Source organism: Anguilla rostrata, chromosome 3 (assembly GCF_018555375.3).
Source record: "Anguilla rostrata isolate EN2019 chromosome 3, ASM1855537v3, whole genome shotgun sequence".
Lineage (NCBI taxonomy): Eukaryota > Metazoa > Chordata > Actinopteri > Anguilliformes > Anguillidae > Anguilla > Anguilla rostrata.
The window spans coordinates 55,652,715-55,675,483 of record NC_057935.1 but is presented as its reverse complement, the minus strand read 5'-3'; the positions used below and the strand labels follow the sequence as shown (position 1 = coordinate 55,675,483).

The 22,769-nt window shown below is 37.3% G+C and overlaps 1 protein-coding gene across 13 annotated transcripts in view; it reads left to right on the top strand.

Annotated features, from left to right (window-relative positions):
* The window catches only part of LOC135251197 (rho guanine nucleotide exchange factor 9), a 78,720-nt gene that overhangs the window by 11,890 nt on the left and 44,061 nt on the right, over positions 1–22,769 (top strand). Inside the window, exon 1 of one of the 13 annotated variants that reach the window (XM_064328392.1) lies at positions 17,271–17,483. The exons of 10 other annotated variants lie outside the window; for them this stretch is intronic. Coding sequence is in view for 2 of the 3 variants with exons in the window: in XM_064328390.1 (XP_064184460.1) it covers positions 17,496–17,507 (12 nt within the window). In the remaining variant the exon portion in view is untranslated. Of the gene's footprint in view, positions 1–17,270; positions 17,508–17,873; positions 17,979–22,769 lie in introns of those variants that run through there. 2 more of the 13 variants (XM_064328390.1, XM_064328391.1) reach the window with 2 other exon arrangements.

Here is a 22,769-nt window from a genome sequence, read left to right as displayed (position 1 = left end):
AGCTAGTCAGATGTTCTGTGGTACCTATGCTGATTTAAATCTCCCTGAATCTCCTCACTGGCAAACATGTAGATGCACCACAGATATCAGCTGCTTAAAGATAAATCTTGCGGGCTGTGGGGTGGCGGCATTAACTAGGCCACACACTCCAATGTCCCTTTTCTACTGTGGAGCTAGATCCAGGCTGTCTCATTATATCCTTTTTCAACATAACAAACTGGCCTGTTTTAACTCTAATGAAATGGGATATAATGAGCCAGGTGGGTTATAATGGGATATAATGGTTCCAGTTCTACAGCGGAAAAGATGTATAGCTGTAGGTCTGGTGTGTTGTACGTCTTGGCACAACCACAGCCTCTCTGTTTATGGCATGACACTAAATTATCATACATACAGCGAGATGTGTGAGGAAGACTGACTCGACCTATGCTATTCATCTTTTGTTAACTCATCCTGTGTGCATTGCTGGGTTTGTTTGAAGCACTCTTATCTTTAGAGATTCAAGAAAAAGGGTGTTCTTTTTGATTTGGTGGCTGTGAGCTGTACTTCTCATTTGCTTGCATTGCCTCAGCAGACACCAGTGCCTCATCTCTCTTGTGGTATTACATAATCGCCCTATTTGTATCATTATGTCATTGTAATTTTTTATGGGCACAGTATAAAGAACCTGCATGTGTCTGTGCAGTGTGATGCTCTCCACCAGGGACCTCTTTTTCCAGGATTGCGAGAAGGATATTTAAAATGTTGAAACAAGAAGGCACAGCAGGCCACTTCCTATAAATAGACATTATTGTACACATCACACATGTATGCGTTGGCAACATTGTTGAGAGAAGAGCTCCTTTATATGATGGCAATATATGGATAATATATGACATTATATTGGTTCACAAGGCTCCATTTTATACGTAATGTGATATTCATTATATACAGCATGGTATTTGCTAAGATATCATCTGCTAATCAGAACAAATTAGCAATAAATTTAAAATTTATAAACTAAAGTCCTGGGTTCAAGCGTTACATGTAAATTGCATTTAATCATTAGTGACATTTAAGAAGCAACTACACAGGCTGCTGAAATAGAATGCAGTGGTGCCATGTTGGCTCCAATACTGCACAGTTGAGAATTGCCATAGCTACTCGTAGCTGAAAGCTCTCCCAGTTGGTCACTTGTCCAAAGTGAACAGCAGCAAGCATGGCACCACGTTCAGTGGTTCTATTTTCTACCAGCTACAAGGACGATACACATTCCAAGATTTCCCATGGCCACCTGTATTTTAGACTAGGGGGGAGCGGCTCACTGCTGGGCAGATAAGCAGTTGGAGCATCTCTTCTTCCAGGGAGAGTGAAAATGTGCTGATTCTCTGTTCTGTGAAGTGAGGGATCAGCAGCTGAGCACGGGGAGCGATGTTTTCTCTCTCCCCCTTCTCTGTAGTTTGGCCTGATTTACATACTGCAGAGATACATTTCCATACCTTTGTCCTCGTATCGATCACTGGCGTACACAACAATGATGTGAAATCATCGCTCACCCGAGGGTCACAGCAAGGTTTCGCTCCGGACTGAGAGCCGTGTCACAGAAACGGAGAGAGCCTTCTGACACCGAAGATAAAGCTCCAAAAGGCTTACTTCACCCGTATTGATCACATCGCAGGGCTGTCTATAATGGCTCTGTGAGATTGTGGCTGGCCTAAGGTCACCGTATGGTCTCTTCTCACACCGAGCCGCACGCCGAAATGGAGAGGGCCTTTTAATGCGAACTTAATGAATCTAAAAAAAAAACCCTGGAATTTTACCGTGATTGAATCTGACTTCAATAGTATTTTGGGGCAAACATTTTGCGCAAATAAAAAATCCCTAACGGTCACCTTGGAAATGTAATACGCATCTCTAATAATCAATAATGATAATAAATCTTCATTCCGCCATTATTACCCTCACTCAGTTCCAACTCTGCCAATAGTGTCCCCTCATTTTAATTAGTGATGTGATTTTAAAAACAGGATTTTGGAATATTGCTTTTCTTACTCAAGAGAGTAACTAAAGCAGACTGGCATGTATAATGACACATTATGCTGATGAGGTAATAATATGCTTCAAAAAATGTCCCATAATATACAGAATTAAAAATAAATATTGGTTGCAAGTATAATAAGAGTGCAGCAAAAACATGATACCTTTTTGTGAATGGTAAGGAATTATTAGATCTTGAGTAAATTTATTGTTAGGCATGGTTGTGATATGAAATTGAGAGCAATCTTGCATTTGTGTATTGATAGTAAAATACAAATGTACAAATATTTACATTTCAGAATGTTTATCTCCCATCAAAATTTTTGACCCCTACAAATCGGTTTTACTTATTCAGTTGGTCATGTGACCTTCCATACAGATTTTTTTTAATCGCAACAGTGGTCATTACAGCTGTAGGTATTGTTTTATAGTAATATGAGCCCAGCTTTCAGATTGGAAGCTAAATACCATGGTCTGTTATGCCAACAACTTTTTCATGTGTTTATATTTTATATTTGAATTGAGCCCTAGCTGTTGTGGTTTTTATTCTTTTACTTAGCTGTATACCCATAAAATGAGTAGGTAGTAGATATGAAGTGACCACACAGGATAAAACCAAAATCCACTGTGATATATTTTAAAAATAGAATTGGCCAAATAAAAGATATATTTAAAAAAGCTTACATGCATGAGAAGGTTTAAAAAAATGCCAGACAGGACAGAAACAGTGCGCATGTGTGTGTCTGTACAGGCATTTGCGTATGTGTGTGTGTGTATGTGTGTGGAAGAATGAGGTGGCAGCTTAAAATGATGGTCCAATACTTGTCAGGAACGTACGCCTGAGGTTATTCCTCTGTCCCTTATAAGGGAGTGTTTAATTTTCACTTCCAAGATTGCTTCACAGCGCAGGCAGCGGCGCAAGTACAGCAATAAATCTGCGACCCGCTGCCTCTCTCCTTCAAGCCTCTCAGCAACAGCAATAAAGCTCAATAAAAAAGGACAGTGATTCATATTACGCCAGCTGCTCTAATAAGATAACTGTTTCTTGTCCCATAAATAATGAAATAAAACAATGCCTTGCCAGCAGAATTACCCGGTCAAGCATGATGACCATTTGGGCAAACCTTCTACAGGGGATGTTAACCACTGGCTGTTGGTCTTTGACCTTCTGAATAGCTTGAATTGAACAGCAGCCGTACTGTATGGTAGTAGCCCCCCTGTCATTTCCTGTCTTCTGGTTCTGTCTTCAGAGCTACATGGTGAGCATTTTGAGTGCTCGATCAGTTGGTGTTTTATCACCTTTGATCAGAAAAGACGGTCTTCATGACCAAATATTTACTACATTTTTGTGTGACCACCTTATGAATTGTAGTCATCAGCCTAGAAGGCCAAATGTCTAGGAAAAATCAATGATTCATCTGTTACCCTGACTGAGGAACATCTGATGGAACAGTTTGGAAAAGCTAAGGCTTTCTGAACATCATGTCTTTGGTATATAAATGTTGAAAAAATATTCACTTGTTCATTGTAGGCATGGCACCTTTCATAATTGCCATTTGAACAATTGCCCTGTTGTTAAAACAAGGCAGGTAAGTTAATTAGATAAATCATCATTAAATATCATCATAAAACGATACGAGTCTGAACAATGTATATCTCAGTGATTTTTATGGTCTCATTTTCCCATCACCTCATGTTTAACAGTGTTTACCATTAACTGCAGTGCTTAGCTGACCTGCTCACATAAACACAGCCTTTGGGTAATAAGTGAACTTTTTATTAGGGTTTATACTGACCATTGGCCTCAATGTTTTGATGGCTTCCTCCAGTTTCAGTGAACCTGTATTAATTTTGGATTCTGATTCATTTTGGGGCGAAGTATTACTTTGATGACAGCCACTGGTTGAAAAACTTATTGCAAAGAATTCACTTAAAGTAGACCAACCTGGCACATGACAGCATGACTTTCTGATTCATGTGCTCACGATATTGTCACATAAAAACGACATTTTATGACTGCATTTCCTCCAAGTGCCTTGTTGGAGAAATTTGATGGCAATAAATCTGGCTTTACAGTCACAGAATGTAACCTTGCTGCTCCAACTTCTCTGTCTCTTCACACTAGTAAAACACCACCCTCTGTGGTAATGAATGTTTAAGTGTTAACCATAACAAAAATTTCTGTAATAAAAAAATCTGATTGGCTGGAGTAGACTCAGTGAAATATATATGATAGGTATAGGAATGAGTATAGGTTGTATATGGTAGGTATAGGTATCAGTGTGTGAGTGAATGGTAAGTGAATGGTGTGTGTGGCAGCCTGTCCCAGGTGTATTCCTGCCTCTCACCCAATGCATGCTGGGATAGGCTCCAGCATCCCCCGCGACCCCATATGTGTGGATAAATTTGCTGTGTCTTGTCTTGCTGTGAGGAATGTCTCAAAAATCCACAAATGAGTGCCGGTGATTCCACTCTTGCAGGTGATATGTAAAGGCACATTGAGTCATTGTCAAATGAATGTCCACACATTGGTAAATATTATCCAAAAAAAGAAAACATGTTAAGAAATTAGAATGTATTGTTACATTTTTCTGTTTGGTGTTTGTGAGAGCAACAACATATGCAAACTGGTTATTTTTTATTTGTGAACAAATTATTTCGTTTGTAAGATACGAAAAATATTTGTGAATCTCATTTTATTTTTGTAAGATTCATTTTATTTGTTTAATGATTTATGAGACAATAATAGCATCGTAGAAATGCGGTTTTCAAAACACTGTACTTTGTAAAAAATATCCCATAAAAAGGGTGAAAAGACTGGCAGCAATGTTTGCCAGTGAAAAATCATTTAATGAAGGGAAAAACTCAATATCCTGTAATTTTGTGGGATGGCAGTTAAATAAGAGTTATTGCCTTTTTCTATATGACTATATAACTATATATGACTCTGCAAGTGTTTTGAAATAAAAAAGAATTTTTTTCAATGAACATTTTCCTATAAAAATAGTTTTTTTTATAGTGTAGTCCTGGTTTCTGGGTATTGATGATGATGCTTGTATCCAGGATGATAACAGCATTAGTGATTCAACAGCTTTTTTTAATGGAAACATTATTTCTTGGGTCATCTCATTATGGAAATATTTAATTGCATACAAATATTTAATTGTCACTAATGACTGCTGATATTTTGATGAGACATTTAAGCAGAGGCTAAGACGGCCTCTGCTGCATTCAACTGACTTGCATTCATTTTGCATTGAAGACTTTAAGAGCTGACCTTATCAACTGAAAGAAATCATTTTAATGTAAGAAGGGGAATGTTAAAGTTACATTTTTGAGGTGATCAATTACTTTAACAGTTCAGCTGAGAGCTGTGAATTAGAAGCTCCCCAAAAACTCATTTACTGGACACAGTAAAATGTTCTCTGATAGCATAAATTTGATCCCTCTTGAATTACAGTTAAATTGACACTAAAAGTTTTACTGTGTGACTACTGTGGCTTGGTTGAACCCACAGGCATTTAGTTCCAAACTGGTACAATCAAAGGTAATAACCAATGAAAAAAAACATTATTCTGCCCATTTCTTTTAAATATATAATCTTAGAACATATGCTAGGTTTCTAGTATTAGAGAATATGCTGAAAAGCATCCTGATGTGCTGAAAAGCTTTTTGTGCAATCTGAAATATCTAGAAATTGGAATATTATTAACTTTACCGAAGGTGGACATATCCTAAGGCCACAGCAGGCAATGCAGTGGTGTTAATAAGGTACAACATTCAGAAAGATAAGCCATAAATGATCAATTTAGAGCAATATATGAACTTGCAGAATTGTCATGAACACAAATTTACAATATACAGTTTTTACAGGAGCAAAATAAAACTGCCATTTGGTTCAAAATTATAGAATTTGAAGTGGATTTATATCATTTATACTTTTAAAATGAAATCAAAAGCATATACAATAGCTTGATCCTCTCTGTGGAATTTTCTATGAGTAGGCTACAACAATTCCAATGATCGCTTGTAAGCGGAATTGTAGTGCATGTGACACATTTTCATTTTAAACATTGCATGTTGTTTGCAGAAAATTGGGTAAGATTTAACAGAGGAAGAAACAGAATGGCTGGTTACCGCAGTGGTTTTGATCAAAGCAGATAAAACTGTTGAGTAAAGCATATTTTATCCTCACCATATGAATGCATCAATAAGAGTTCCATTATAAAAAGGAACGGTTGAGCAAGGCCCCGTGGAAGTCTGTGGTGCATGTTTCACACGGTCATGTTTAGTTTTCCAAACCCAAGGGGTTTCTGCCATTTCATTGGGCTCTGGCTGCTGTTACTGAATTAACCTCCGTCCTCGTCTCAGTAGTAAAACACCACTCTGATTCTGCCTCAGGGAGTTTTTTTTCTTCTTCTATATTTCAACTTATCTGGAGTGAGGTAAATGCAGTACATACTGTTCCGGGGGAGGAACAAAAAGTTCCTGTTATCTGCGCCATTGAAAAATTCTGAAGCACTGGGATAATACAAATGACTTATAAGTTATGACACTTGTGCTCTTTCATTCAAATGTCATATTACACTCGTTCATGTCTTTTTGAGCAAGCAGAAATAGGGATACAATATTTTTAAAAGCATTCATTCAATCGTAACTATCTTTATTTTTTAAAAAGCAGTCTTTAGTGCGTTATCATGCAATCAATACAACATACATATTGGGCACTTTGTGCAAATTACCAACGATGCTACGATTCTTTTTGCAATGGAACACCAAAAGACTTTTGAAACACTGTTTTTACTTAAAATATGAATGAGGTACTCCTGTAATAAAATACTGTAGCAACATTCACTGCTGTAGAATTATTCTGTGTCATTAGATTGCAAATATTTAATTGCAATGGATTTTTTAATCACAATAACACTGCTCACTTGTGAGTTGGAATAACATGCAATGGGAAAAAGATCATAGCAGCCCTGTGTTTATTTGTATTGCTTTTAATCAGTTTTATTTTTTGTTCTATTGTCCCACAGATGCAGTTAAAAAAAAAAAAAATGTAATACCAAATTAAAAAACGTAAACATTGCCCTGTGCATTTCATTATCTGGTTCATTAATGTCTTAAATCTTAAATCATTTTATAAAATGGAGATAAGTTAAACTCCTTCTAAAAGGGCTCGCCATTGTTGGTAGTCTGTGCCTAGCAGCCTTGAGAGCGGCTCCTCATACCCATCCGGTATTATGTAATTGCCAACCTGACTAATTAGTTTCCACATCAAAGGCTGCCAGTTCCCAACGTCAGCAGCACAGAGACATGTATTTCCCATGTGTGGTGGGCTACCCTCACTGCATATCACATGCTTATAGGAATCTTCCGCTGGCTCGTAGTGGAAGACTGCTGTTGCCCCTTCTCACCTGGTTTCCTTGCCAAGTGTGTGTCAGTCTCCTTGGTAACCAATCCAAACCCATAACCGGTATGTTTTTTTAAATTTGTTTTTAAAAATATCAAATGCCATACAGAGAAGGATTGAGGAAGAATTTGCTTGGGACAGCAGTGCTTTTTTTGGTTAATGTTTTATGACCAGAAGGTTGCAGACTAATTTTCTTGCATCTTTGAGAGATTTATTCAACATGAATTGTTTCAACTAGCATTTAATTAGGTAACCAGATTATACATATAATGTAAAGTAAGCAAGTATTTAAGGAAAGCAAATGATAAATCGTATTACATTTATAATCACTTGTCCGATGCTCTTATCCCATATGATGTATGGAAGTGGAGAATATGAGTGTAACTCAGGAACACAAAAATGTGATATAAGAAGGCACCTTAATAATCAATTGCAAAATAAGGTCAAAATAAAAACAAATGTAAAAAACTATAAAAGCTTTCTTTTGAGTGTCCAGTAAATTCAGTGAATGAATAAGTTAGCAATTCAGACGGGATTGCATGGGAGAGGGGCTGTGCTTGTTATTTTTAGGCTCTTGTAGATGGCCTAAGAGGCCCCAGGGCAGGAAGCAGGAAGCTGGTGTGGGAAAGTAGAAGACAGAACTGGAACAAAAGAAAAGAAAAAAAAGACTGCTATGCGGGGAGGAAATGGGTGGGGTAATGTTCCCCTGCCACCCATACCATTATCAAAGCATTATCGGGGGTGAAATCATGTATTTCCCTTGTAAAAAGTAAAATGCTTATGATGCATTCATACAGTCCCATGTGTCTGTATAACCTGAAAGTAGTCGAATTCCCAAGCAGTCTTGGATCCATCCTTGATTCAATCAAATCCTTGATTTGTTGTTCATTTTAATTTGCATATTAATGCAAGTGCTAATTTTTCCCATTTCAAGTACAGTTTGGAAAGTTCAGTGATCACAAAAATGTATTTATTAAATGTTAGTGAAGAATAACAGAAACAAAAATGTGCTAGATTTGTTAACAATAATTAACATTTATTGGTAAGGACAAATGTTGAGTGTGGATTCCCAGTGCAAACATGCAGATAGATTTGTTTCCAACATGTTATGCAGCTGCAATGGTTTTTGAGAACTCAGTGAACACATTTCCATCAAGTATTAACCGCTAAAAGAAATAGGCAAGTATTTTCAATTAACAATGATGCTTTTCTTTCGTTGAACAATCCCTCTGTTGTGATACGCTTGAAGCCACCTACTTATCAAAGGCCTGGAGTTTTGGATTAACTGATTTTTCTGCCACTGAAAATATGTCACAGCCATAAATGCTAGTTTCGATCTATAATGTGTGTCGTTTGGTCTGCTTTTAATCATTTGTTTTTATAAAACCATCCCAGTGCAGTTATATCCATGTATTACCTTGTCCAATCCCGAACTGTCCTAACATTTCAACAAATCCTATTTTGGGATAGTTGGAAAAATAGCAATACTTTCAAAACTTATTTTGCCCATTAAGGAAACATAAGGTCAGACTTAAAATCATTAGTCACTTTTGTTTTGTAATTATATTTGAGCTATTGTTATTGATATGTTTAGGAGGGTAGAAACCCTGAACAACAGTGGTGAGGTAGCTAACATTCCCAAATAAGCTTTTTGTCTTTCTATGTGTCAAGAATCTACTAAGAGTTGTTGTAGAGCATTCGTGCCCTGCACTATAGTGGGGAGGATTCATTAAAAAAGGAAATTCCTGTTTTAAAGTTCAATATCAGCTGAAAATGAATATTTTATTGTATCTAGCAAGCTACTACAGTTGTTGTAATAGTAATTGCTACTGTGGTACGTATGTACAATTGTCTGTGTCTTTTCCTTTATGCTCTCCTTTAAAAGCAGACAAGGGAGAAACAAAATGAATGGAGCATGTAGTAGAATGTAGTTCTTTCATATTGATGTTTGTGCATCTGCAGTGCTTCATTTTGGGGACTGGACATGGCAATGTATAGATATGGCTGCACTGGAATTGTTTTAAAAAACAAATCAGAAAGAACAAAAATTAGATCAGAAACAGCATTTAGGCGTTAAAACAATGAATAGAGTTGGGATTAATCCTGGTTTATGAGGTCAGTTTATATGCATGTGCTCATGTGTGAAACACCACACCTGGGTCTTAGCCAGACAGCTGAGGAACTGTCTACTGCAACATGTCTGCATCACAGGCTCCAGGGTCACCAAATCCGCCGTTCCCCAGCTCTCCAAGCTTATATAATGTGTACAAATGCATTATCTAAACCCGCTTTACACCACCAGAAAAAACATAAGGGCAACTTAACGCACGTACCTAACACCTTAAGAAAATAAATAAATCAATAAATTAGTTAGTAAATAAGCATAACTTCATGTAACAATACTAAAAAAGATAAGTTGCCTATCTTTGATGATCCTGAAAAAAAAAGGCAAAAGAGGCAATGCATTCTTTGGAGAAAGGCTTGATTTATGTGGTTCTCCTGTTCACCAGAGAAATGTTCCAGTTACTTGTAAAAGAAAAAGTATTATTCATTTGTGAAAAGTACATTTTCCATAACATAGACTTCAATCTATTGGAAAAGCCATATATGTGTTTGTTTGCAAAAACATATTAGCAGGACTGTTACATTGTATTCATGTTTTATTACGACATAATGCACTGCAGTTTTATTCACTTGTTTTATCACCTTCCCTGCTTATTGCCAACTGGGTTTTTAACTGGTGGCCCTTGCCCTTGGTTTATAACTGGTGTAATGTGGGAGCACTGTATTTTATGATGTGGATTAATATGCAATTACAGACAATATATTTGTATATACTGTATGCATGGTAAAGAATATCTGTACATGAAAAGTGCCTCATCACAGCTGTACAATTATTTCAATATCCAATTTTACCGAGTTCAACGTGACGTTAGCTCAAGAGAAGTCTATACATTAAGTTTGCTTTAATAATTTGTGTGGTTTTGGAAGACCTTTTTTCACACCCAGTGTGTACCTAGAAAATCATACCTAGACAGAAATCATAGTGTGTCGTTTATATCAGTGTAAATCAATGGTAATGATGTTTTGCTTAGCGCTAATGACCTAAACGAGTGCTTGCTAGCTTGCATGTTGCAACTTGCAGACAGGATTGTTGGCGCAAAATTGTAACGATAAATGCTGCTTCATGGGGCACCTGGATGAGTTCCTGGAATCAGTACAGACCTCACAGAACATATGCAACATTCAAGGTCAATATCCTGGACTATAGTACCAGAAGAGTCAAATGGTCTTCAGAATCAGGATCACAACATTGCAAGAGGTTTCCATGACTGATTATGGGCAAAAAATAGTTTTTGTAGATAGCTATTAGAGGAGGAATCATACACGTAAGAACATTTAATCTTCTTACTCCACTAAATTAAATCAGTGGTCCCAGATCTGTGGATGCAGCTACGATGCAAGGCCTCCTTCTGCTCAATTCGCAAGCCATATGCTCGTTCCTTGTGGGTGCACATCGCAGACATGCGTGCCGGTGTATGATCTTGTACATTGTCCTGTGAGCTTTATAGAATGATCTTTAGAAAAGAAAACTTGGTGTAGGAGAAAGAAATATTCGAGCCTGGATGCATTGTCTAAAATAGTATTATCACGCCACTGTAACGTAATGCTTCATACTGGGCTTCGATAGGAAACCTTACATTTCCCATCATTCTTATTACAGATGCAGTAACTCCCTGAACCACAGGGACTTGTGAGCTTCACGCTTATATTTCCCTGGGCTCTTGCACATTTCATGTATTCTTAAAGCCCCAGACAACCAAGCTGTTTATTGGGAAACTCATTTTAACTGTTTTAGTTTTAGTCAACACATTTTTCTGAATGCCCCATCACAGTTAATCTAATACTGTCAATCTTTGTTTATGCTCAAGGTAACCATTTTACCTGTCCTTTGAGGGAAAGTGCATCATACAGGCATTCCCAGTTATTACTTCTGGAACCACGCATGGGTGTGACATCAGCAGTTTGTTGCTGATCAGTAGCTTTTGACATGATCATACATGAAATCAGTGGCATTTACCTCTAATAAAAAATGCATTTATGAGCTTCAGTGCGGATACAGAACTTAACATCATACCAATGATTTGCTTCACACCCTGTCAAGAGAAACTGTCTCTTCCATTAACCTGATCTGCACTTTCTGCAATAACTCTTGTAGGCTTGAGTTTACAGTTATTGGAATTTGTTATTTTTCAAAAATTTCTTCATAGTTTGTCATTGACCTACTGAAAATAGATACAGCTTACATGGACAAAATAGGATGGACTAACAGCATGGAGAGACTAAGAGGGAGAGAGCCATTCTGTACACTGACTAGCCTCTTGGAATGCGCATGAAATATTTTAGTGCCTGTATAATGATTAGCATATTTATAAGATCTTTGATGGGTTGTCAAGAATTTTCTAATTGATGTTAAAAAAAGGGGGGTGGGGTAGGGGGAATGTAGGTAGAGAATAACTGGTTGTCAGTGTTATATGAATGAGGGCTATGTGTAATCATTTCTTGTTCATGATTTGAGTAGTTGAGCCTTTTGTGTCAGAAATCGTTTAGATTCTTTCTGGGGAAACATAGCCACATTGGACGCTGGTACTGCTAGAACAGCTCTTATTTAATAATGTTCCCTTTTCCCCCTCTTCTCTTCCCTGGTTTGGTAGTCTGGTGGTGATGGCATTAGCATCAACATGGCCTAATAAAAATATTCAGCACTGTGCAAGTTTGGTGTCCAACTGTCCACCCATAGTCAGACCATCTGTTAATGGAAACACTGGTGCTATGTGCTATATTGGTGGCATTACCAACGTATGAACATTGAACATATTGAACATTGAACACTTACACATTTCATTATTCTCAGAAGTAACAGTGCAGTTACTTCAGTTCCTTGTGCTGAAGTGCAGTGTGAGAACAAGAGGCCCTTGGCCTCACAACTGTATTGATGCATAATCTTGACGAGTCAGGAATCAGTGCTGCACAGGTACTGGTGGACCAGAGACTTCACCTTGTTTTTAGAATCCGTAAGAGTAGTTCCACTAAATAAGCTAATATAAATAAGCTAATATATTATATATATATAATTTAATTACTCTTTATATTTAAATTTAAGGGATTTTCATTTTGTTATTCCCTCTAAAACCTATAGCAAAATACTGCCTTGATGCATTCAGGAAAAGGGTGATAAAGGAATAATCTTATCATGGTACATTCAGATGTGAAATAAGTATGCAGATTTTTCTCTACAAAACAAATAGCCCTGGATGTGTGTAGCTCATGAAAATACCAATAATATTATTGGAGTTGTATAATATTATAATTTCAATGTATCACATAATAAGAACATATACATAATCCTTCAGAACCTGGGGTATTACGTTAATGATGGATATACACCCAATACATTAAAGCCTAGTGATGCTATGCAGTTCCTGGTCTGTTGGGGGAAACGTGTGAAGTATTTATCCAGAATTAAAATAGCTGGGTGCTTCTTGATGCCTTTCCATTTTTACTGTTTTTGGAATCTGTCATTTTAAGAGGATTCACATAGTTGTATATGCACTAATATAGCAATCAATTTGTGCTCATGCAACAATGTGTGCTATTTAATGCATGCCATTTTGTACTGCTCATCTCTGGATGAACTGCATTAAGGATAGCTCTGCATTGTAGTCGACACAGGCCGATTGCTAATTAGCAATTAGGGCTGTTGTGCCTGAAGGAATGTTGGCAGTAGCTTTACTTGGGCCTGAGGCTGGAAGTGTTGTTATTATTTTGTCTTGTTTTTTCTAGAATGTTCTATAAACAAGTACAGTGCTGTCAGAAAGTTGTCAGCACCCATTGATATTTTCTTATTTTGCTGTGTTACAAAGCCAAATTAAAATATATTTAAATGGTATTTTTTCTACTCTTTTATAACTCCCTATGTGTCCTCCTAGGGCATTTGATTTATAATTAAATACAGTATTTTGAATTTTTCTGAATTATTTAAAACTAAAAATCTTAAAATGACTTTATTTACTGTATACTATTTTACAGTAAGTATTCACCCCTTTGTATTAGCTACATAAATTTGGCCAGGTGTATTTCACTTTTTTTGAAAGATATCATTATACGTAGATGTCCAAATAAGTCCATTGTAACAAAATGGAAAAAATATGGTGTTACCCAGACACTACCATCCTAGCAAACTGGATGAGAAGGGCAATTGTAAGAGAAGGCTAGCTACAACTCTTAAAAATTCTAATTTGTTTTAAAGAACTTTCAGACAATCACAAAACGAAGAGATAAATAGTGTCCAGTAGAACTGAGAAGGTGTGCTGAGATTATTTATGGGTTGCTCTTTGGTAATACCAGTTAACCTTGCACAGCCAAAGTCTGCATCAGTGTTCCCTGACCACAGTGTCTCCAGAGGTAACACATTTTGACAAAGTCATCCTTTGCTGTTAGTTATATTCATGAATTCATTAGCATTTGCTGGTCTCCTTTGTAAATTTAAAATTTCAGATGTGACCTTTTGGCGTCTAAATGTCACGAAAGAGCTGAGCTGGTATCACAATGAGGGGAAGCATGTTGAGCATAATTCAGAGCTTACATAAGAGTTCCCTGCCTCACAGGGGAGAAAAAAAGAAGTGTTTTTTGGAATGCAAGCACATTGTGGCTGTGATCATTCTGTCATGCATTAAATCTGTATATCCCCCGTGAAAGCTAAACTGATTTTACAGTTACATCATCTATTTAAATGAGACTAAAATCATGCTGGAAGGTGTACTTAATTGGATCTGAATTCATCTGATACTTGCTAGTTCGTGCACAGTTAGTCTACGGTATGGAACGTATGACCTGTTGGGGGTGCGCATGCATGTGTGTGTATGTGTGTGTGTGCAGGAGGGTGGGTCTATGAGATCTGAGGTGTGACTACCAACAACGCAGATGGTATGTATGGAAAGGGAACCCCCCCACCCTAGTCTAATGATGTCATTGATAATGACTTCATGAGAGGAAAAAGACATCTTGGCAAAAAAGCATCGCCCCCCCACCCCCAACAGGCCCATCAAATCGCTGCTCATCTTGGCAGTTTACCTGAAAATGAGCAACCCCCCCCCTTCTCTCTTTCTGCTTGTAAATGAATGAACAATATAAAATAAGAAGGTTGTATAGTCCGGACTTATTGCTGAGATAGAATAGGGCTGCATATGCATTTGATATAATCAGTGACCTTTGACTTGAATTCTGGTGAGCAGTAAGGCTCTTGAGCCTTACATGTAGATGAAATATCTAATTCCTCTTCTGTGCATGTCAGGGGGTTTTAGTGAGGATAGTCTTCCCTCGAGCGACAATTTACATGGGAAAAAAAATCAGCTTAATCCATGGCCTTGAATATTACCCTCTCTGAACTCATCCCTTATTCTGTGTGGTACTGATTTTATACACTAATCAATGTTGGTTTGCCCAGATAAAATTTTCTGCATTGAAATGAAAGTGACTACTTTATTGTTTTCATCATGAAAAAACCTTAGTGTTGTAGTACTGGCATGACACTGGCAAGTTTATTGAAATTGTGTAGATATCCGAAAACATCTGAATAAATAATATCTGAATAAATCTACTTGTGAAAAATATATATTTTTTGTTAGCTGAAGGTTGTTAGCTATTGTTAGCTGTGTGGTTTAAACGTTTGCCAAACTTGCCCAGCAGTGCTCATGAACTTGCATGCCATTTAGTTTGAGTTTTAAACAGGGGCTTCAGAGGCATTTGCTTAATTGTACTATGGATGTGCAGTATTCATGCGATTGAATTGAAAAGCCAAATCTTATGCCTTACTTTTACTGTTTGTCAAAGAAAAGTTTCTTCAGATGATGAAATATTATTGGTTTTTGATTAAACAGCAAAGGAATATGTGCTTGGTAGATTCACCATTGCTTTGGCTCTGCTCTCAAATAGCAGATATGGAATTCAAGATGAGCTGGAAGGAAGCCTCTGCATTCGGATGCATGACCACCAATTCTGAGATGCTCTCTTCCCCTTTTTAAAGAAATTTCCGGAAAGCTGTCATGTCAAAGCTTGGGCCTGACGGCCCGGATCGGGTCAGGGCTCACGCATTGTCAGCAGTGTTGAAAGCCCCCCCCCCCCCATCTCTGTGCTGGCCCCTCCTCATGCATGGGAATGTGCATGAAACTTTGGAGGGAAGATGGTGTGAAAGGACAACAGCTGCTCTGTCGGGTACATTTTAAGATTTTGAGGCAGGAATCATTATGTACGTTAATGTTAATGAGATACATACTCAATGGCTGTCAGGAACCAGCTTGAATTTGGCAAGATTTGACCCCACAGAATACCACCAGATGTTAAGACCGTAGTGGGTTTGGATTTTAAATTACTTCTCTCAAAAGTTTGCATGCTTGAATCCGTTCAACCAATGAGAGTGGAGATTAGTACAAAGTAGGTACTAGCATTGACTTCGGCATTTGCCATATCGGAAAGTCAAATATTAGTTATTGATGTTGATCTTAGAATTCACATGCCATGCTTAAAAAAAAAAAAGGTAGAGTAATGCAAATGACCATTCCAATGAAGTACCCATATTCAATTTAATGTATTTTGACTTCACGTTCAAACCCACAGTACAAACATTTCAGATGTCTTAACCTACATTCTTGAAAGTTTTGTATCCCTGATGTCTAACTGTATTTAATGCCATTTGATTAGATACCATCTGTATATAATGGGTTTTCCTGTAAACTATGATTTTACAATACTTGAAAGATGCTTGGATGGCTGTTTCCATGGGAACAGCAGGATGACCATGAGGGCCTGTGACCAAGGGTTATAGTTAAGCTTTCTTGTAGATATAATAAAATTTACCTTTTACTGTCTAATAGAGGGTCATCTGGTAAAATGACGGGTTCTCCACATGCAGAAAATGAGATCTTTTATTTTTTTCTCAGAAACAGAAATGTAGCTATTTTGAAGTTCACATTTGCTATGGTCAGTCATTATTGCAAATTGACTACAGATCTAGAGGATTAATATTTCCCCCAACTTTTATATGTAGAACTATAAATTAGCCTCTTTGAACCTTCTTAGTATCCTTTTGCAATTTAATGAAGGATCATTGGAAGGAAGTTAATCTGAACCATGGTGAATTGAACTCTTGGATCTATTGTCACCATAACCCTCTTACCTAAATGAATCTTTAAAAATTAGCTTTTGCAATGACTAAGAAAAGGAAGCTTGTTGAAGTGTTGATAGAATCCGTCAAAGATCATTGTGTGTGTGGGTGTGTGTGTGATTGTGTGTGCATGTTTGCAAGTGTGTAATTGATTATTATTATTATCATCATTAATAATTATTAATAAACATAATTCTAGTCACAAATATAGACATAAAAGTGACTGATACCATTAAATTGGACCAAAATACATAATAAAAATACAAAAGTACAAGTACAATGTATGTATTATTATTATTAATAATAATAATAATAATAATAATAATAATAATAATAATAATAATAAAAATTATTATTATTATTATTATTATTATTATACTTGCTTTATTTTCGGTAAAAGTGTTCATTTTCTTTAGGACAGTGAAAAAGAACAGAACAGCACTTCGTAGCACACTATACCCAGGGCAGATTTTATTTTATTTTTTTATTTTTTTGGGACTAGATGACTTAATGGGTTTGGAATTTTGGGCCTGATGGCTAAATATTGGCTGTGGAACTGTAAAGACTCCCCCCACCTTTCGTATGATTGACGGCTGAGTCCTCGCTGCCTAGCTGCCGGTTACTGATTAGCATTCAAGAGGAGCCGCCTCGACTGCTGTTCACTGCTACACACAGGGAGATGCAGTAGCGGCCGCAGCTTCTTTGCGCTGCCGTCAGAGTAGTGCACGTCAAGGTTCGCGCAGTGGCTGTAATCTACTGTATTCACTGCGTTTCAGTCCCCGAGTCGGGAAACCAGCGGACGCCGGGTTTAGACTCGAAGAGACATTAACGGTACTGAATCTGATGATGATGATGGTGAGGATGTTGATGCTTCTGTTGGCGAGATTTTAAAATGAGCTACGATAAGAAAGAGTAAGAAGAAAAGCTTTATGAGAACAGAAAAGGCTGTTGGTATTGTTTTTTCCTCCCTTCTATGGTTATAATGGTGGATGTATGGACAGTTGCACAGAACCCAGGTTGACAACAGAAAACAACCTGCCAGCCCGACACCGTGATTATTTCAGTCTCCTGCATTGCACCATGACCTTGGACGTACAAACGGTGGTTGTATTTACCGTGGTCGTGGTGCTGGTGATTGTGAACGTCATTTTAATGTTCTTCTTGGGTTCTCGTTAAATGGATTTTTTTCGCTTGGGCCAGTGTTTGCCTGCCTGCGCTGAGATTCATACGGCAATTATACAGTGGAAGTGAGGGAGCGAGTGCGCGTTCACTCTGAGCGGGGGGACTCCCAGCGCTCCGACATGGCCACACAGTGATATGAATGACGTTGGTATCTTATATCTCTCCCTAAATCCTTTGTCCTGTCTTGTCTTTTTAATATGTCTGTAAGCGTATAGCTGATGGTCGTGGTCGTCGTTGTGATAGATATATTAGGTTTCGCTTGTCGTACGGCTGTCATAACGCACCTTTTTATCGTGTTCTTTCTCTAATCTATCTCTCCACCCTGTGTTGTTAATTCGTTTGTGTGTAGATTACGGTGTGCATATAAAATGTTTTATTTCGTATTTATGCGTAATGTGAATGGATTGAATATCTGCATGAAATGACAAATATGTGGCCTGACGTTGTTATTTTGCGTTAAAGTGGTAACAGACAAAGATGCTGATCTGATTTGCATGCTTAGTCTACTCGCGTAGACGCGGCACAGTCTTTCGCCTAATTGGCAAATTTGTCTTTTATGAGTTAGGCCCATGTCATATTATCACATATCAGTGTGGTATTATTAGGAAAAACGCTGTGCAGTAAAAAAGACTGTAATGCAATGATTGACCATTAATTGTTGTTTGGTCCTGAGCTCTAGGTTTAAAAGTGAAAATGATCTAGTCAAAGGAGGTTTCTGGCTGCCAAATAGGGTAGCTTTTAGTTGTTACAAATATTGAACGTGTGCGGGTGGGTACGGGGGTGTTTCTGGTTAGCAACGTAGCAAGTTTATGATGCCATTATAAATTTGCTACACTGCCAACACTCCTGTACAGTCCTCTCAAAAACATATTTTATCCATTATCCTTTAGAGTAAGTTGGCTCCCTTTTCCAGCAAGCAATTTTAACCTAAATGTGGTCTCCATATTTTTCATATATTTTATTTTTTGCTGTAGAATGTATTACTTAAGGCTACTTTATTTTAACTATTTTTTGTGACCAACCTTTGCTATCCAGAAAGATCATCTACAGTATAGTTCATGCAGACACAGGTTGTAAATAAAAATAACTTTCTAAGATAGCTTGCATATCTTGGTTTTGCCTGAATTTGGTTGAGAATTATTAAAATATATGCATGTTAAAGAGCTATTCTCATAATACTGTGGGGAGACATTCACATAAAAATAAATTGGTAAGTGGGCAGAAAACCCATAAGTTGCCAAGAGGAGGTCATCATCCTCATCAATACAAAGCTAGACTGAAATTAATCTCTTTCAATGATGTCTTGTCACGGTGATGTGCATATAATTTATATATTATCTGCCGCGATTTATGATTTGTCAACATGTATGTTCTCTGGGCCATTCAGTGGATCTTAGTCTGAGGACAAACGCGGGTGGCTGTAGTAAAGCAGAGGCATGCATATTTGATGCAGACAGTGGTGCTGTCACATGTAGTTGCATGTGGTGCTCAATATACCCTTTTTCTGGAACATGTAGCAAAGGTAAATCCGATTTTTAACATAGTCGAGCGGAACATTGAGACCATGTCTGTATGAATTGGTGTGTGTGTGTGTTTGTGTGTGTGTGTGAGAGAGAGAGAGCGAAAGAGAGGGTCTGTGTGTGTTAGGGGGAGGGGGTGGCTGGTGCATGTTTTCAGAGATTTTTCTGCATTTACTATTTTTGCTCCCTCTCTGTAAATTCAGGCTAATTGTGCATCACTTCAAATACTTAGTAGCAAGAGTTTCTATCCAAAATTGTACTAAAATGAAACAATCAACCAGTACATACTACTGAGTGTGTTTGCGTGTGTTTCCTGCTGGCTTGAAGCAAAGCAACTTTGATTGGCCTTCATACTCTGGGCATAAGCCTATTACATAACATTTTGCCAGACACAGGCTAGAGATTCAGAAATAATCTGCAATGATGAGGAGAGCTCTCTTTTTGCCAAACAACTTGCTCAATGATAAAACTTCAGTTCTTTTAAAGGATGATGTTTTATATTTTCTGCTTTTTCCTGCCTAACAAAATGTATACATGTTCCTGCCGCCTATTTATCCTAATTGCAACTGTTATGTTATGGACATTACATTCACTTTGCATGTTTTTGAAATCTTTATGAGTGTTGCTGGGATACCTACTGAATGCATGTTGATTTCTTTAGCAGGATAATACATTACCGTTGGTATTAGCTTTATCTTTTGACAAAAACTACCTTCACCTAACATACCTAGTCTGCATCTTTTGTGTTTATGCAGCTGCAATAATATATATATATATATATATATATATATATAATTTTCAGCTCAGCAGCTTCCACTGGTATATAGTGAGCTCCATAATGTTTGGGACAAAGCATTTGTTTTGGGCTCTGTACTCCATCATTTTAGATTTGTAATAAAAAAATTCACATGTGCTTAAAGTGCAGATATTCAGTTTTTATTAATGGGTATTTTTTAAATACATTTTGGTTTCACCATGTTGAAATTACAGAACTCTTTATACATGTTCATTTCAGGGTGCCATAATGTTCGGGACAAATGGCTTCACGGGTGTTTCTGATTAGTCAGGTGTGTTTAATTGATTCCTTAGTGAGGGTATAAGAGAGCTTTCAGTATCTAGTCTTGATTCTAGGCTTTTGATTGGTGTTTGTCGGCATGAGCAGCAGGGTTGTGCTAATGAATTTCAAGGAAGCCATTATGAAGCTGGGACATAAGAAAAAAAAAACTGTCAGACGCATAGGGCATACCTTAGACTTACCAAAATCTACTGTTTGGAATGTCATTAAGATGAACGAGAGCACTGGAGTGCTCAGTAATCGCAATCGGCCTGGTAGGCTATTGAGTTGATGGCAAGAGTAAAATGTAGAGGCCAAAAGGAACTGCCCAGGATCCAAAGTGCCCACATTCATTGGATGGTGCTGCATCCTATGGCAAGACAATGATCCCAAACATACTAAAGCAAAAAAAAGTGTTTTTCAAAGCCAAAAACTGAAAACTCTTGACTGGCCAAGTCATTCACCCAATCTGAATCCAATTGAACTTGTGTTTCATATGTTGAAGATGGCTGCAGTACAGACCTGGTAGAGCAACACTAGAGAAGATACTCAGTGCCTGGTGATCTCTATGGGTTACAGACTTCAAGTAGTCATTGCATGCAAAGGATATGCGACAAACTACAAATCATGACCACTTTCATTTACGTAACATCCACATAATCCAAACATGGTGATGTCCTGAAATAGTTCGGAGAGGAAAGGGGTGGGGGGTCATGTTCTAAAAGTGCTATCATTTCTACATGTTGAAGCTAAAATGTACAATTTTGGAGTACAGGGCCCAATCAAGAAAAAAAAATGTCTTTGTGTCTTAAAGCCTGTCTGTGTGCTGGTGGGTTAAATGTTTTAAGGATGGTTAGAATTTAAATTTAGTTTTCATTTTAAAATATTTTTTCTGATTATATTTGTTTGGCATCACCATAACTTAATTGTTTGGGCATGTTCCCATTGTGACAGGGCAAACATATTGAAACTTGCTCTTGAAAACGTTAAATAAAATTGTGAAATATTCCTCAAAAACATTATGCGGAATTGAAATGTGTATGTAACATATAAGCTTTAAATGAAATAATTGCAGATTTCTTTTCAGTTATGAGTATAACCAAATGAATACTGTATGGAGAACTGATTAATTCAAATCCATTTGTTGAAATATTTGCTTTCTTATTTTACACAAGTGTGTGGCATTTCTGTGATCTTTCAGAAAGGAGGAGTCAAAAAGCCCGCTTATGTAACTTGTTAATCTCCCTGACCTGTTCAGTGAGACAGAGGAATATTTAGATTGGGCAGCACTGAGCAGGGTGGTGAAACATTTCCTTTTGAAGCGGGACTGGCTGAGAATGTAATGCAGAACAAAGCGATGCTGCACGGATTCCCAGGCTCGGTGATCCTTAGATATCATTTCCACGGAAGATAAAAGTACCTGCCGCGTGCTTGCGGTATGATGCATACAAACTCCCAATTTGCCCAGAGCTGTAACTGTGTCTCTAGAAGACTTGTTACATTATCTTCTCATCTATACAGCAGTTGGCAGTTGTATTTCATATGGCATAGTTGCTATGGTGTTAGATTGAATCTTCAGCGACTACTGAGTGGTTAGGTTTTTTGCTGCTTAGGCCTGGAAATGTCTTATGAGATGTTGAGGACGTCATTGGGTTTTGTTGGTGTCAGCTTTATGCTGGATGGCAATGCTGTTGCATTTTTAAATTTAGTTGTCTCTGTAATGCAGCTGCAAATCCTGTTTTCTTTTTAGCTTTCAGTGTGCAATATGTTACTGTTAAAACTGTGGCAATATCTCAAATTTCTGACATTTTGTGATGATGAAAATAATTAATTTGCGTAAAATTGTAATATTAAAGGCACATTCAAAAATAGTTTGATTATAGGGTTCAGATATTAAGCAAAACAGCTGACACACTGTAGCCCAGTGCATACAAAACTCAATACACAACAATGAAGAAACAGACTTGGCCTTGGCAATAGAGAAACACAGTGGCTCCATTGTTGGAGATTGTGTGGGTCGTCTCAGTATTCATTCTGCAGTGTGTACAGTGTAGTCGCCTGAAGAGGTCTGTACAAAATGTCTAGTTGACTGTGATTAAGCTTAAAATCTAAGCAGTAAAGTCAATATAATTGTTCCAGCCATGCATTAGCTACTTACCAATATTTTTTAATGACATGGCAATGACTAAAGAATAGCAAAATAAAGACATTGCTTCAGCACATGGAATATTCTTGTAATACTAACAACATGAACAACTTAATAATATTATCAACATTATTGTTAATAATAATAATAATAATAATAATAATAATAATAATAAGAGGAAGAAGAAGAAGACGAAGATGACTTAAGAAATATGC